The following is a 17,355-nucleotide window of genomic DNA, read 5'->3' as shown; positions in this document are numbered from 1 at the left end:
CTTTTTTTGTGTTCTGATGATGCATCAGGCGGCACGGTGGCGCAGCAGGTAGTGTAGCAGTCACTGGAGGTTGTGGGTTCGATTCCCGCTCCGGGTGACTGTCTGTGAGGAGTGTGGTGTGTTCTCCCTGTGTCTGCGTGGGTTTCCTCCGGCTGACTGTCTGTGAGGAGTGTGATGTGTTCGCCCTGTGTCTGCGTGGGTTTCCTCCGGGTGACTGTCTGTGAGGAGTGTGGTGTGTTCTCCCTGTGTCTGCGTGGGTTTCCTCCGGGTGACTGTCTGTGAGGAGTGTGGTGTGTTCTCCCTGTGTCTGCGTGGGTTTCCTCCGGGTGACTGTCTGTGAGGAGTGTGGTGTGTTCTCCCTGTGTCTGCGTGGGTTTCCTCTGGGTGACTGTCTGTGAGGAGTGTGGTGTGTTCTCCCTGTGTCTGCGTTGGTTTCCTCCGGGTGACTGTCTGTGAGGAGTGTGGTGTGTTCTCCCTGTGTCTGCGTGGGTTTCCTCCGGGTGACTGTCTGTGAGGAGTGTGGTGTGTTCTCCCTGTGTCTGCGTGGGTTTCCTCCGGGTGACTGTCTGTGAGGAGTGTGGTGTGTTCTCCCTGTGTCTGCGTGGGTTTCCTCCAGGTGCTCCGGTTTCCTCCCACAATACAAAAACACACGTTGGTAGGTGGATTGGCGACTCAAAAGTGTCCGTAGGTGTGAGTGAATGTGTGAGTGTGTGAGTTGCCCTGTGAAGGACTGGCGCCCCCTCCAGGGTGTGTTCCCGCCTTGCGCCCAATGATTCCAGGTAGGCTCTGGACCCACCGCGACCCTGAACTGGATAAGGGTTACAGATAATGATTGAATGAATGAATGTTTGTAGGAAACCAAACTGAACAAATACAAATTGAAAGTAACTGATTAAAGCTCACTTTATTTTTAAAGAGGCCCTGTTTTTGATTTGTTTTATTCTGACAATTCAATCGTGATTTTTTGTACAACAAGTTTTAGCCTTACATTCATTCGACTTTTACTGGTGAGACTTTTACTTTTACTGAAACAGTATGAAAGTTAGACTTTGAATGATGGACAGAGGTGTCCATCAGTATGATGACTACAGTATGAAAACTATTTACATAATTTCCCATGATTAGGAACTGTAAGTGAACCTGAGGTGATGCAAAGTGTACAGCTGAATATGCAGAGATACTACACAAATACTACTCTATTTTTATAAGACACTTTAGCGTCTGTGGCTTTTGATATCCGGAGGGTGTCCTGGAACCAGTCCTCCATGGATGCAGATGGATGACAGGGTGCCATTTCCCACTTTTTTAACTCATTGTGTTTGTCTAGGGTCCTGTGACATATACAGCCTGCCTGAGGCCAAAGGTCAGAGCAGTAAAGTAGGAGAAGTTCCCACATACGTGAACACGCAGCAGATCGACTCGCAGGTTCTGGCGGCGCTGCAAGGGGAAGCAGACACAGCCTCAGAGCCAAGCGCAGGGGCTTCAGCCAAAGACAGCCCCAGGAAAGACCTCTTTGACATGAGTGAGATGGAATAACTTTTATAGGCCTTTCCAAACTCCATTTGTTAGATAAATGTCTGTCTGTTTATCTATTTATTTATCTGCACATCTAGGAGTCTGTCTACCTTTCTGACTGTCAGTCCGTATATTACCCCCTCTGTCAGTCTATAAATCCTTCCATCTCTCAGACGTTCAGATAAGGACAGTCAGTCTTATTTTTCCCGTGTTGTTCTCCAGAGCCGTTTGAAGATGCGATCCTGACTCAGTCTCCGTCTGCAGCCCCTTCCTCGAGTCTTCATAAAGCAGCTTCGGTGGATAACTCTAGTCCCCTGCTGGTGCGCTCTGCGGCTCTCAGGGCCCTGGAGGAGCTGGAGGGCCAGGCCTGGTATCACGGAGAGATGAGCCGGCGCCAGGCCGAGAAGCTACTCCTGAACGATGGAGACTTTCTGGTGCGAAAAAGCACCACTAACCCGGGCTCCTATGTGCTGACGGGGATGCACAACGGACTTGCAAAACACCTGCTGTTGGTGGACCCAGAGGGCACGGTGAGTGAGTGAGTGTGTACACGCAAAAGTAAACAATACTGTCAAAAGACCACCCAGTCAGTTTACCGTGTGCTGCCTAAACTAGCAAACATGGGATAAGACGAATCGTTCCGATTCTGCTTCGTTTCTGGCGTCAAGTTCAGAGACTTTAGAATTGCCCCGCCCTCTCATCTGAGTCTGTCCAATCACAGCGCTGGACTCATGTTTATGTGAGAGCGCAAAGACGAGGTTAAACGCAACAAAATATACACAACATGCGCAGAGAAGTAAGAGCACTGAGTAAAAACGAAGAAAACGAGAACGGAGAAGAAAGAAAACCGAGTGAAAACAGCTAAAAACTGCTGTGAGGGAGAACGCTACTGTGGGGTTTGATCCTCGTGGTTTTTGACCAAAGTAGAACAGAGGTTTCATTAAGACATATTCTTAAGTAGTACATGTCCCCTTCAAATATTTTCTGCTTTTATTTTCAGACACTGATAAGGGAGCCCCTAAAAGATAGTTTCGGGTTTTCCGGCTAAAGCAGGCGCTAGCACTTGCCCTCGTTCATCAGTACCTCTCAAAACCTTATTATAGCACTGTACTTAACAAAGCTTGGGTTCCATCGACACAAAGTTTAAGTCTAGACATTTAATCCACACAGCAACCGAAGAAAAGCACTTATTACCAGAATCAATGTCTAACAGGAAAAAGTGAGCTAATCCGGCTAAAGTTAGCAGCTGCAAACCCTGGCTCAAAAAGAGATTATAACACTTCCGTCAACAAAACTAACACTAACTAGCACCGCAACACATGAAAAAAGGGCAACAAACACTTACTGCTCCAACTTGTGTCCTCAGGTCTGTTTCAGCTCACTGTACTGTGTAAATTCAGTCCAGTATTAAAAGTATTCCTCCTATTTCCGACTGTCCCCTATTTCCGGCTGTATATATTGCCGTATATGGTGCAATTCCGCTCTCTCTCTTTGCTAATCGAATTGGGTAAAACAATAGAACATAAGATCAAGCCTTAGTAGGGCATTTAAACATCAGTCTCACAAGAAATCACACATCTAAACAATATTTAAGTGTCTCCCTATTTCCCTCAGTGTAAAAGTTAGCTTAGCGGTTAGCTTCCTTTTCTCTGAGGGGAAAATCTACCGCCATTTTAATCCTTACATGTAGAGTACGGATACCAACACAGGACAAACGTAATTTCATTGTGAACCTCTCAAAACCACTGAATGTGGTAGTAACGGTCTCGTTTGACTGTCACAAGCAGGGGAGGTGGCCGAAGTTAGGGGTCGCTAATAATCTTAGCAGCATTAGCACCTACTTAAACAAAAACGTCTTTATATAAAAACATATTTACTGTCAAAGACAAACAGGTCTTGGACATTAATCTACACATATTTGACTCCTGAAAAATGTTGATTTGAGTGAGTAAAATACTTCTATTTATTTACAGTTAGCTAAGATTTCCAATATTGTAATTAAAGTGGCCGGAAGTTGGGGTAATTACGCTAACTCTTATACGGCTTGTAGCTAGGCAACCATCCACCTGTGAGCTGTAAGCGTTAAGCGTTACCCATTTCTCGCGGGAGTCCTCCGCCCCGTGATTCAGAAGTTGCTTAGTACACTAAACCGTAAGAGGACCCGGAATACGTTGAGTAGCCCATCACTTTTAATGAACTGCATTAATGTCGCGTCTGTCCGTGGGGAACGTTGTGACTCACCCTCGTTTCTCTTACATCTGTCCTCAAAAGGTACGAACTAAAGACCACATATTTGAGAGCATCAGCCACCTGATCGGCCACCACCGCGACAACAACCTGCCCATCGTCTCGGCAGGAAGCGAACTGTGCTTGAAGCAGCCCGTGGAGAGAAAACAGTGACAGCCTCCGGAACCCTGCACGAGGGGCAAAGGGTTCGAGCCCTGCACCGCCCCGAATACCCGATACTTGAAGATGAATAAAGAGAGTGTGGTGGATGAGGATTGTAAGTCAGCGGCGGAAGGTATGAGGACGTGGTCAGTTCCGCAGCAGTGAGCTGTGATCCCTTCGGACTCTGCGAGAAAAGATTGCGGATGTAAAGATGACACCTGATTTATAGAACTGTTAATTATTTTGCTGTGATGACTGAAATTCTATATTTTTTGAGAAGACATAGGTGCATTTGGACATACATGTTGATTTGGTGTTTTAAATCTTTAAAAAAAAGGCAAACGTAGTTTAGACGACAAGGAAATAAAACAACCTCCAGGAGGGATGAGTTTAAAAAGTATTTTAGAATAAGCTAAAAAAAAGTTTTAGTTTTGTCTATCAAGCACAACCGGATTTACACGTTCGTTGGTAAGAGTTAGACGAGAAGCTAATATTTGAGACGAAAAAAAAGTTGTTTGTATTGAACTATTTTAAGAATCGTTCTTTAACCGCAGCAGGAGGCGTCTATCACACCACTGACGGGTCTGCGTTTACGGAGGATATCAGTGGATATCAATGTGTTTGCTTTAACAGTAGTCTCTCTCTCTCTCTCGCTTTCTCTCTCTTTCACACACACACACACACACACTGCTTTAAAGTACTGACACTTTTCTATGATGTTGAATCTGTGGCACCGCACTCGCATGATTTGAAACCTTACTTGTTCTTGTGGTCATCGTCGGTAGCCCTCAAGGCCTTATGAGAGGTGCTTGTGTATGCTCACAATGTAAGATATTTATGCTTTTCCGAATATTTATTGAATTTGGTTCCTTTAAACTTGTAAAAGGTGTGTAGTTACTATGTTCAGGGCTTATTTTATACCATGGATGTTTCTATCATTTATGGTTTCATGGCTTGATTGATTGTGGGCTTAAAAAAAAAAAATAACAAAACAAACAAAAAAAACAAAAACCACATGGATATTATGATTACTATCATTTAAAATGAAACAACTGTAAGTGGATAGCACAAGCAACACTCGAGCCCAGATTTACTAAGGCGATTAGTACGTGTTTAAACCGTTAGCTGTTTTAGAAAATCAGAAAGGAAACTGGGCGCTTGCTAATGTCTTTAGTGAATCTGGTGCTTAGATCTGTCCGTACGCCAGAGGATGCTCGCAGCTATGTTTTTATGCACAGTGCCAATGAGGGATTAGAAAAGCTCATGTTTATTATTTTTTTTTCACAGTGCGCATCCTCACTTTTGAAGGAAACGGAACACCGCTACTTGACGAGTCTTTCCAAAGTAAATCACGTGTCACGAAAGTGCACCTGCTACTCCTGACTTTTCTTAAGGCGGCGCTTTGAGGATGTTGCTTACGGTTCACAGTGTTGTACGAAACGAATCATTTTCTTATGCAATGACTTCTGGAGGATCCCGTGGTATGAGAGCGCAAATATAAAGAATCAGCAACCTCGGTAACCATGGAAAAGGCTTTTGAGTTTGTGTGATAATGATTCGTATCTATCAGGTGTGTATTACGAGGCACTGGGACTAATACTAAAAAAAACAATCCAGTACTTGCATAGGTGCGATGGTTATTTTCAAACGAGCTGAAAATGTAGAGTTCTCCACATTTTGGTTTTTGCGTTCCCTACCGAGTCATTTCTGAATCACTCACTGGACACTTGATATTGATGTACGGATATATTTTTCACATAAAACACGCAGAATGCCAGTAGCCAAGACGTGAGAGAACGTGAGGTTGACGTTACGAATGAGCGGTTCGGCTGTACAGAGTACGGTTTAAACGACGGAACGATCCGCTTTCACGTCGGCCTCATCGCTGACCTCCGTACGCCTTTAGTGCTGCAGTTTTCTTTAGTCCTCCCACAAAAACATCCGCAAGAGCTTTGTCTCCGGAGTTTAGAACACAGACCCACTGAACCCCACCTCGCAAACGGGCCAGGAATATTTTGGATGCCAAATCGGAGCAGAATTTTATGTAATAACTTGAAATCAGAAAGATGTGTATATTTTACTGCATATGTGATATATTCCCACGTAATAGGACATAATCCTAGCGCTATGTATTTATAAATGAACTGAATGTAGTGACAGCTATTTTAGTTTTTTTTTTAGGAAGTCCTCTGTATAGAGAGTTGGCGACGTCGGCTCCTTTTAAATCTGCTGTAGTTCAGTGGTTTTGAGGACGTAATGAACTTAGGAGAAATTTAAAGTATATTTTGACTGTACTATAACTGCATGTGTGGGATAAAATAAAACTTGCCTATTTTTATTGTTAGTTTTAACTGTTTAATAAGATGTTGCTTTCGATTACAGTCCTTTCCCAGAAGCCCCAAAGCATGAGTCAGTGGCCACAAAAGAGACTAGTTTTGCCAGGTATCTGTTGATGAAAATGTGCCTTTTATTTGTACTAATGGTCTTTTTTTTTTTCCTCTGTAAAGTGCAATAGCCAAAATCTCTTCATGGACGAGGCTAGTGCCTTCCGTGGAGCTGAGTTTGGTGAGATATTGCTGCCTGAGATAAACGTATGACTCCCGTTTTTAAGTTTCCTTTGCCTCACAGCCACCGTAGTCCATAGAACGACATTCGAACCCCAGCAGGACCGAGAAGGGTGGAAGAACTCAAACGCACGAGAAAGTCCAAACCAATGTTTACAGAGTTAATCTTTGGTTTGTATGGGTTATCATTGTTCTGTATGACTGTTGGCAATAAAATGGTGAATGTGTGTGCTTCTCTCGATAGCGTCTTAGTCCGGTGAGATTTCAAAGGGTCCGCGTCCTACGGGTTTTACTTTGGTTCCACACCAAAAACCCACCCTCTTTTAAAATTTCCATTTCCAAAGGACGCTGCTTTTACTGTTTCTTTCAAACTGAGGCATGTATCTGACGTCTGTCCACAGACTGAAACACTCTTTATCACTTCAGGACGCCTGGCACAACTGTCACACTTCTTTGAGCTAATCACTATGATTTTTCATTATCTGTACCCACTTATCCAGTTCAGGGTCGCGGCGGGTCCAGAGCGTACGGAAGCCCTGAAGTTCAAGCTGAATTTAAAAAAAATATTATTATTATGTTCCTTAAATGATGCTAGAAATGTTTTTTCAGCTGTTTTTTTTTTTGTTTATAACCGGTAGAAAAAATTAATAATGTGGAACTACATTAAACTTTTTTATTCAGCTTGACCTTCAGGGCTCCTGTATTTTCTAGACCCCCAAAGTGCTTCACAATTTTTGGGACATGGGCCGTCACCTCAACCTCCACCAATGAGCAGCCTTAATCTGGATGATGCAACAGCAGCCGATCCCCTCACCAGAGCCTACCTGGAACCATTGGGCGCAAGGCAGGAACACACACTGGAGGGGGCGCCAGTCTTTCACAGAGCAACACACACACACTCACACCTACGGACAATTTTGAGTCACCAATCCACCTACCAACGTGTGTTTTTGGACTGTGGGAGGAAACCGGAGCACCCGGAGGAAACCCACGCAGACACAGGGAGAACACAGCACACTCCTCACAGACAGTCACCCGGAGGAAACCCAAGCAGACACAGGGAGAACACACCACACTCCTCACAGACAGTCACCCGGAGCGGAACTCGAACCCACAACCTCCAGGTCCCTGGAGCCATGTGACTGCAACACTGCCTGCTGCTCCACCGTGCCGCCCATGATTTAAACTAAACAGCATCATTTTTCACATATTTCACATGCATAGACTGATCTGTTCTTCAGCGAGTTAATGTGTGTTGTGCTGGTGTAGAGTGGATCAGACACAGCAGTGCTGCTGGAGTTTTTAAACCCCTCAGTGTCTAGACTGCGAACAGTCCACCGACCAAAAACATCCAGCCGACAGCGTCCTGTGTCACTGATGAAGGACTAGAGGACGAGCGACACACACTGTGCAGCGAGAGATGAGCTACTGTCTCTGACTTTACATCTACAAGGTGGACCAACGAGGGAGGAGTGTCTCACAGAGTGGACAGAGAGTGGACACGGGGTTTAAAAACTCCAGCAGCACTGCTGTGTCTGATCCACTCTACACCAGCACAACACACACTAACACACCACCACCACCACGTCAGTGTCACTGCAGCGCTGAGAATGATCCACCACCACATCACACCTGCTCTGGGGGGGGTCCTGAGCGCTGAGGAACGGGGAAGGGGGGTAACAAAGTATGCAGAGCAACAGATGGACTACGGTGTGTAATTGTAAAACCAAAAAAATGCTATTATGATGCAATTGCAGTTAATCTTTTTTTATTATTATCTTTTTGTTAACCAATAAAGTTATTAAGAACAGCTTCTTATTTACAACGGCAACCTGAGCCTGATCAAACATAACTATGACAGGCACAAACCTTAAAACTAATGTAAGATGAACATTAGTTTTTTATTTAAATGACATCACGAAAACATGAATACCATATGTTTACAGCTTAGGATTAGGAAGAGAAAGGTACATCTTAGAGCTTGTTTATAGTGTTTTAAGAGTGATTCAACTATATTTTATGCAAGTTTAAATTTGAATGTTCCATTTGTGCAGTTTTTTTCTTACGGAAACCCTGAAGGTCAAGCTGAATAAAAAAAGATCATTCATTCATTCATTCATTGTCTGTAACGGGGTGGGTTACCTGGAATCATTGGGCGCAAGGTGGGACTACACCGTGGAGGGGGCACCAGTCCTTCACAGGGCGACACACTCACTCACACCTACGGACACTTTTGAGTCGCCAATCCACCTACCAACGTGTTGTTTTTGGACTGTGGGAGGAAACCGGAGCACCCAGAGGAAACCCACGCAGACACAGAGAGAACACACCACACTCCTCACAGTCACACGGAGGAAACCCACGCAGACACAGGGAGAACACACCACACTCCTCACAGACAGTCACCCGGAGGATACCCACGCAGACACAGGGAGAACACACCAAACTTCTCACAGACAGTCACCCGGAGGACACCCATGCAGACACAGGGAGAACACACCACACTCCTCACAGTCACACGGAGGAAACCCACGCAGACACAGGGAGAACACACCACACTCCTCACAGACAGTCACCCGGAGGATACCCACGCAGACACAGGGAGAACACACCAAACTTCTCACAGACAGTCACCCGGAGGACACCCATGCAGACACAGGGAGAACACACCACACTCCTCACAGACAGTCACCCGGAGGATACCCACACAGACACAGGGAGAACACACCAAACTTCTCACAGACAGTCACCCGGAGGACACCCATGCAGACACAGGGAGAACACACCACACTCCTCAGTCACACGGAGGAAACCCACGCAGACACAGGGAGAACACACCACACGTCTCACAGTCCATCCATCCATCCATTATCTGTAACCGCTTATCCAATTTAGGGTCGCTGGGGGTCCAGAGCCTACCTGGAATCATTGGGCGCAAGGCGGGAATACACCCTGGAGGGGGCGCCAGTCCTTCACAGGGCAACACAGACACATTCACTCACACACTCACACCTACGGACAATTTCGAGTTGCCAATCCACCTGCAACGTGTGTTTTTGGACTGTGGGAGGAAACCGGAGCACCCGGAGGAAACCCACGCGGACACAGGGAGAACACACCACACTCCTCACAGACAGTCACCCGGAGGAAACCCACGCAGACACAGGGAGAACACACCAAACTTCTCACAGACAGCTGTGTGACTGCGACACTACCTTCTGCTCCACTGTGACGCCCTAAAAAATCCAGCTAATTATTATTATTATGTTCCTTAAATGATGCTAGAAATTATTTGTTCAACTCTTTTTTTGATGTGTATAACCTTTTTATTCAGCTTGACCTTCAGGGCTTCTTTATTTTCTAAACCCCCAAAGTGCTTCACAATTTTTGGGACATGGGCCGTCACCTCAACCTCCACCAATGAGCAGCGTTAATCTGGACGATGCAACAGCAGCAGATCCGGCCGAGCCGGTTCTTCGAGGATGGGGACGGTTGTGAACACAGTGGCAGATTTAGCCGGACATCCTTGAAACACCTCGACTGTTCTCCAGGAAGTGTCCTGTGATCTTAATGACCTCAGAAAGTCAGGTCTGTCCCACTCGCTGCTTTGGGGTCCACACAGACCACAGGGTCTGTGAGGAATGTGCTGTGTTCTCCCTGTGTCTGTGTGGGTTTCCTCCAGGCACTCCGGTGGCCTACCACAGTTCAAACTCACATGTTGATAAGTGGAGTGACTGAAACTGTTGGGTGAATGTGAAACTGTCCACAGGTGAGTGTGTGAGAAAATGGACACAGGTACGAGTGACTGGATGAGTGTGTTATCATCAATGAATGTGTGAGTGTGTGTGACTAGGTAAATGAAACTGTCTTCATGTGTGAGTGACTGGGTGAGTGTGTGAGTGACTGTGTGTGTGAGTGACTGGGTGAGTGTGTGAGTGACTGTGTGTTTGTGTGTGAGTGACTGGGTGAGTGTGTGAGTGACTGGGTGTGTGTGTGAGTGAGTGACTGGGTGAGTGTGTGAGTGACTGTGTGTGAGAGTGACTGGGTGAGTGACTGTGTGTGTGTGTGAGTGACTGGGTGAGTGAGTGAGTGACTGTGTGTGTGTGTGAGTGACTGGGTGAGTGTGTGAGTGACTGGGTGTGTGTGTGAGTGAGTGACTGGGTGAGTGTGTGAGTGACTGTGTGTGAGAGTGACTGGGTGAGTGAGTGAGTGACTGTGTGTGTGTGTGAGTGACTTGGTGAGTGAGTGAGTGACTGTGTGTGTGTGTGAGTGAGTGACTGTGTGTGTGTGTGAGTGACTGGGTGAGTGAGTGAGTGACTGTGTGTTTGTGTGTGAGTGACTGGGTGAGTGTGTGAGTGACTGGGTGTGTGTGTGAGTGAGTGACTGGGTGAGTGTGTGAGTGACTGTGTGTGAGAGTGACTGGGTGAGTGACTGTGTGTGTGTGTGAGTGACTGGGTGAGTGTGTGAGTGACTGTGTGTGTGAGTGACTGGGTGAGTGTGTGTGTGTGTGTGAGTGACTGTGTGTGTGAGTGACTGGGTGAGTGTGTGAGTGACTGTGTGTTTGTGTGTGAGTGACTGGGTGAGTGTGTGAGTGACTGGGTGTGTGTGTGAGTGACTGGGTGAGTGACTGTGTGTGTGTGTGAGTGACTGGGTGAGTGAGTGAGTGACTGTGTGTGTGTGTGAGTGAGTGAGTAAATGCCTCCCATAAAAAACAAAGGCCGTTACTGCAGCAAAAATTGGACAACTTCTGTCAATAAAGCTTGACATTGTAACCATAAAAGAAATGTTTTTGGCGCCTTATAGAACCATCTCCATCAATCTGAAGAACTCCTCCATGATGCAAAGAACCATTTAATCATGCAAATGTTCTTCAAGTGTTCAGGGTTCTACACAGAACCATCTCCTTTAATAAAGAACTCTTGAAGGACCTTCATTTTGAGAGAGTTAGCAGACAGAACTGTTCCGTTTTGCTTGTTTGTGTCCAGCAGAGGGCGCCAGATGTATAACTCCAGGTGAAAACAATTTAAACAGTGGCCACATGTTTGTGGACACTTCATCCTACATTTCTCAGGAAATGAAGGATACTGATGACGAGTGTACCCCACTTCTGCAGTAATAACAGCCTCTACTGCTGTGGAAGGCTTTACACCAGACTTACAGCTTTTAAAGACCCATATATTCTGATGATCAGTCCGAGTGCATCGCAGGCCGGTCCTCATTTATTGTAGATCAGTTAGAAGCACTGTACAGGTCAAATGTGAACCAAATAATCAAATAAATGGGTTTAAAAACGACGTCTTATACATAGACCATGCAAACGTGGCAATAGTAACATCAACAAACCCCACTGAGAGTGAACACACACGTGGACACATCAGTACACTTACTGTTAGCTTAAATAGCAGCTAGCTTCTGAAATAGCGAACCTCTAACTTTAAAACTTACTGGGAACTGAGGGTGGACTACGTGGAGTCTCTAAGGTCCAAAATGAGTCCAAAAGGAAATTTGCGCAATGTACGTTCTCTCAGTGTAACTGACTTTTGAGGAACATAAATATAGTCATGTTTGGGTCTTAGCTTCATTCTTAGCTGCAGCAGCGAGTTCTGGCGTGGGTTCGGTTTGTGAAGTGTGTCCAGTCGGTTTGTGCTACTGTGTCATTTGCTAAAATGGAGACGAAATGGAGAGTAGGAGCCGGGAAATGGAAGCAGCTCCCCACCCCATGCCTTCCCTCCCTCCACCCTTCTCGAATCTGTTGCCAGCTCTTTGTGGTGGTAACTACTTATGGGCAGGAAAATTATAACACGTCCAAGAGCAGTTTTCCAGAGTCTTGAAGAGAAACTCCTGCTTGGAAGCTTCATTCCACATCAGGAGCCCTTCCTCCCAGAGTTATTCTGGCTCCTCGGCCTCGCTGGGAAAGCGTTGAAGAAGGCTGATGAAGCTTATTGATTCCTAGACTAGCATTAGCATGTTTTTCCATGAAGAGCAGGAGAGTTACAGTAAGACTCTGAGATCTACAAGTACAACCTGCATTTATTTAATTTGAATTCAATTCAAACAAAAGTTCAAACTACCATTTTTTAAGGAGGAACTTTGGTGATTAGAGTTCCTCTCTCATAAGTGTTCTCTCATAATGAGATCGCATTAAAACTGTTCCCCATTAGTAATAACAGCACATGAAGCTTTAAAGCAACACTATGTAAGATTAGATTTTTTTCTCCTGGGCTTCCCCTACAGTTGAAGAGTGTAACTGACTTTTACAGCACTCTCGTAATCAAAGGGTGGGTCGGGTAGGTCTCCAAACATTTCATAGTGCAGTTTCTGTAGTGCTGCACCCAAATTAACAAAGACAGAGGCTCTGTTCTCCATATTATAGTCCAGTTAATCATCACAGTTAATTTGAAGCTGTAATTTTAATGTAAAAATTCCACCTAATGTTGCTTTAATCTCAAAGATTTGAAGCTGACAAAATATGGATGCACTAAAACAATTTAAAGCATGCCTTAATAAATAGTGGAATAAAACTGAACACCTTGTGCTTAATCGTCTTTTGGAAGTGATGTAATTAGAGGGTGACCTTTGACTTTGGCACAGTCCTGCACTGGCCAGGAATCCAGTCCTGAGAGTTTTATGATTGCAGACGAAATACGTGTCCATGTTTTCACAAGCTAAAAGAAGAGTAAACCCTCCATCTTCTCCACCTGGTAACGATGAATCCCTCGATCCCGCGAGTTGTCAAACGCCACCTTCTCAACACTCTCCTCCGTGGCTGTTTTCCGGCACCTTCTTTGACGCGTGTGTGACGACAATTCCAGGGCTGTCCTCTTGCTCCTCCGCTGGTTTCTGACTCTGGCTGGAGCTCATCTTGCTCCTGCTGGCGTCCCCGCTGGGTTTGCCGTCCCCGGTGCCGCACTTCACCAAACAGCCGCACAACAGCCCAAAAAAGGCTCGCCGCATCTCCCTGCTGGCCAACGTGTAGATGACGGGGTTCATGCCGGAGTTGAGCATGGCCACGGCGATGAACCACTCGGCTTTGAGCAGGACGCTGCAGTACCTGGGCCCACAGGCCACATCGACGAGCAGCAGGACGAAGAGGGGAGTCCAGCAGGCGATAAAGATCCCCACCACGATGCTGACAGTCCTCAGCAGGGCCATGGAGCGCTCCGAGTTGCTGTGCTTGGTCACCTTGCGGCCGCTTGACTTCACCAGGACGAAGATGCGAGTGTAGAGCACAGAGATGGCCAGCAGCAGAGCCATGAAGATGCTGATACAAAAGGCTACGTATTTCTTGCTGTAGAGGGGAAGGACGGTGGAGCAGTCCGGCAGGTTCTCCAGGCAATTCCAGCCCAGAATTGGCAGTGCCCCCAAAGCTATGGCGATCAACCAGCAGGTGCCTATGAGCAGAAACACCCTGTAGTTTTTACTGGCATCGTAAGGCCTCATCTTAATCATGGTGAGATGCCTCTCGATGGCGATGGCCAGGAGGCTGAAGATGGAAGCCCCCAACGCTACGAACATACTTCCCTCTCGGACGAACCACTCCACCGGCGACAGGTGGAGAGTCCGATATCCCGACATCAGCAGGTTGGCTGTGTAAGCGACGCCGGCCAGCAGGTCGCACAGGGCCAGGTTCCCGATGAAAAAGTACATGCGGTTGTGGAACTTGTGGTTCTTCCAGATGGCTACCAGAACGATCAAGTTCTCCAGCAATATGAAGCCACATATCACCAGGAACACCACCTTCTGTGGATCCAAGGGGTCCTCAGATTTCTCCATCCTCTTGTGCAGCTTTCCTGTGTAGTTGTAGTGTTTGTATATGAGTGTGTTTATCATGGCTGCAAGCTTACTCCAGCAGGGGGCAGCAGGAATCCAGAAATGGGCTTAGAAACACCTGAGAAACGTCTGAGCCTGGACACACAGGCGAGTGCCCTCTGCTTTGGGTACTTTATAGGATTTGGAGATCGCCTACTTCATCTCTCCATGGTCACCGAGGCTTCAGGGAGCAGGGTGCTGAGACGGAGAGCTCGGTAGATCGTCGTCATCTGATGAAACAAAGGACAGCATCTTCCTAAACTTGCTCTTCAGCACTGAGAAGAAGATCTTAACAGCCACATCAAACACAGCTCTGACTAGTCACAATGTTTTACATGTCTCAAATGGACACTTACTCCCTAGACGGGGCATGATAAAGGTGCTCTGCGTCGAAATTACAGAAGGAGGTGGCTCCTTGGACAGGGATTGAGCCTAGTCTTGGAGCACATAAGACTGTGGATGGTGATTTTCCATTGATGGACTGATGGGGTCCAAGACTGAGGTGAATTCCTGGCCAAGGAGCTGGTCCTTTATGTCCAGTTAGAGCCTTTGGAGGTTAAGCCCCAGGCATTGGTCGTGTATTAAACATTGTAATTCAAATTTTAAAAGTGATACCCCCATTTTATAAAGTTTATAGAGATATAAAAGCTACATTAAGAGCAAGCATAATTATAAAGTATTGCAGAATGTATGTCTTTGCTTGTAATCAATTCATATTTATATTTTACACTTACAACATTAAGATATACATTATTGGATTAAAAGTATTCTTACCACCAAAACAGCCCCAGCTCCTCTGATTTTACAGAAACTCCAAGTCTTTTAGCTTTCCTCACAGGGAATGAGAGCTGCTAAATCCAAGTAAACGCAAAGCGTCTCCAGGGCGCGTGTAAAAAACCTGCAGAATAGTGTCCACATGTCCAGAGAAGTGTCTGTGTCTTGGTTTGTGGGAAAGCACTGTCCCACCTCTCCTACAGCCTTCAAGCAACGCCACAGCACCGTCTCTTTCCCCTCCCGGTTTCCGTCAAACCCCGCCCCCTGCGCTATGATTGGCTACTCCTTCAAACTCAGATAAACAAATATAGAGATTGGAACAATTGGACATCTTTGGTCTGATGACGTGTTCTGTTCGTTCTCAGGGTGAAACCGTTGAACACATCTTTTTTTTAACGCATTGAATATATTAAAGTTTTATTTTTTATTTCACTGTAGAACAACATAGTTGTGCCTTTGCTTTTAACCCATTTGTGGGGGAGCACCCACACACACACTAAGCATTGGGCAGTCATCGCAGCCAATAGGGGAGCTTCTGGAGTTTAGATGCCCTGGATGTTTAGGGAGGAGACAACTCTCTACCACCCCCATCCACCCCCTTTTACCCTGAAGGTTGAGTAAATTTAACCAGTCACATTAATGCCCCAAGTCATTCATTCATTCATTATCTGTAAGAGCTTATCCTGTTCAGGGTCACCTACAGGTTCATCCATCTACCAACGTGTGTTTTTGGACCGTGGGAGGAAACTGAAGGAGTCACCCGGAGGAAACCTACGCAAACACAGGGAGAACACACCACACTCCTCACAGGCAGTCACCCGGAGGAAACCCACGCAGACACAGGGAGAACACACCACACTCCTCACAGACAGTCACCCGGAGGAAACCCACGCAGACACAGGGAGAACACACCACACTCCTCACAGACAGTCACCCGGAGGAAACCCACGCAGACACAGGGAGAACACACCACACTCCTCACAGACAGTCACCCGGAGGAAACCCACGCAGACACAGGGAGAACACACCACACTCCTCACAGGCAGTCACCCGGAGGAAACCCACGCAGACACAGGGAGAACACACCACACTCCTCACAGACAGTCACCCGGAGGAAACCCACGCAGACACAGGGAGAACACACCACACTCCTCACAGGCAGTCACCCGGAGGAAACCCACGCAGACACAGGGCGAACACACCACACTCCTCACAGACAGTCACCCGGAGGAAACCCACGCAGACACAGAGAGAACACACCACACTCCTCACAGGCAGTCACCCGAAGGACACCCACGCAGACACAGGGAGAACACACCACACTCCTCACAGACAGTCACCCGGAGGAAACCCACGCAGACAAAGGGAGAACACACCACACTCCTCACAGACAGTCACCCGGAGGAAACCCACGCAGACACAGGGAGAACACACTACACTCCTCACAGACAGTCACCCGGAGGAAACCCACTCAGACACAGAGAGAACACACCACACTCCTCACAGACAGTCACACCGAGTGGGAATTGAACCCACAACCTCCAGGTCCCTGGAGCTGTGTGACTGCAACAGTGACGGCCACAGCTGCCCCCTCCCAAATGTTGGTACTTCCAGTAAATACAAGTTCCAGCCACTGGAGCCATCTGCGGCTGTGGTGCCAGTGCCAACGAGAGGGTGGCATCAGGAAGAGCATCTATCATAAAAACCTGAGCCAAGTCAGGTGTGCAAATCACAATGGTCCACTGTGGAAACCCCCATGAGAGCAGTCAAAAGACAAATTAGAAGATCAATTGTAACATATTGGGAAAATAAAACAAACGTGAACTTTGGAAAAACATTTATGAATGCAAATGTTATTTTTTAAAATGTAATTTTTGTTATATTCTAAACAGAAATAGACACTTAGTTACATAGTGTTGATTTTTACAACCCATCAATGGAACATACAGTTTTCCTCCTTCCTTCCTCCTTTCCTCCCCACTGAGGGGGCTCAGATCTGCCATTATCACTACTAATGAGACGAGGTCACTTTAAAAACCTAGACATAATTATTATGACTTAATAAACAGCTATGTCTATATTTTTAATACGGAATCATTTAATGTACATGACTTCCATAGTACACTGGGAACGACTGGGCTAAAGTACAAACTGACCCTTTACTAAGCCCCAGAACACTCATCTGCCAATCACGTGTCAGACAATCAGATCGTCAGCCAAACAAAAATCCTCAGCCAATCAGTTTCTAACATCGTCACATTCTCAGCCAATCAGATACTTGCCAAAAAATATTCACAGCTAAACA

General features: G+C 46.3%; 2 protein-coding genes across 2 annotated transcripts in view; one reads left to right on the top strand and one right to left on the bottom strand.

Annotated features, from left to right (window-relative positions):
- shc3 (SHC (Src homology 2 domain containing) transforming protein 3) overlaps nt 1-7,046 on the top strand; it is a 34,958-nt gene extending 27,912 nt beyond the window's left edge. The window contains exons 10-12 of the mRNA XM_066645888.1: nt 1,328-1,522; nt 1,738-2,045; nt 3,787-7,046. Of these exons, the coding sequence (XP_066501985.1) occupies nt 1,328-1,522; nt 1,738-2,045; nt 3,787-3,915 (632 nt within the window). The 3' untranslated portion in view covers nt 3,916-7,046. The remainder of the gene's footprint in view (nt 1-1,327; nt 1,523-1,737; nt 2,046-3,786) is intronic.
- A 4,516-nt stretch (nt 7,047-11,562) lies between these two features.
- LOC136668443 (sphingosine 1-phosphate receptor 3) lies at nt 11,563-15,236 on the bottom strand. Its single transcript, XM_066645965.1, has 2 exons — nt 15,051-15,236; nt 11,563-14,506 (listed from the first exon to the last, which is right to left on the bottom strand). Exon 2 carries the CDS (start codon nt 14,295-14,297, stop codon nt 13,215-13,217), a length of 1,083 nt encoding a protein of 360 aa, XP_066502062.1. The 5' UTR covers nt 14,298-14,506; nt 15,051-15,236; the 3' UTR covers nt 11,563-13,214.
- Nucleotides 15,237-17,355: the final 2,119 nt, after the last annotated feature.

This window comes from Hoplias malabaricus, chromosome 15 (genome assembly GCF_029633855.1).
Source record: "Hoplias malabaricus isolate fHopMal1 chromosome 15, fHopMal1.hap1, whole genome shotgun sequence".
In the NCBI taxonomy this organism is placed as follows: domain Eukaryota; kingdom Metazoa; phylum Chordata; class Actinopteri; order Characiformes; family Erythrinidae; genus Hoplias; species Hoplias malabaricus.
This window is presented reverse-complemented; position numbering and strand designations above follow the sequence as displayed.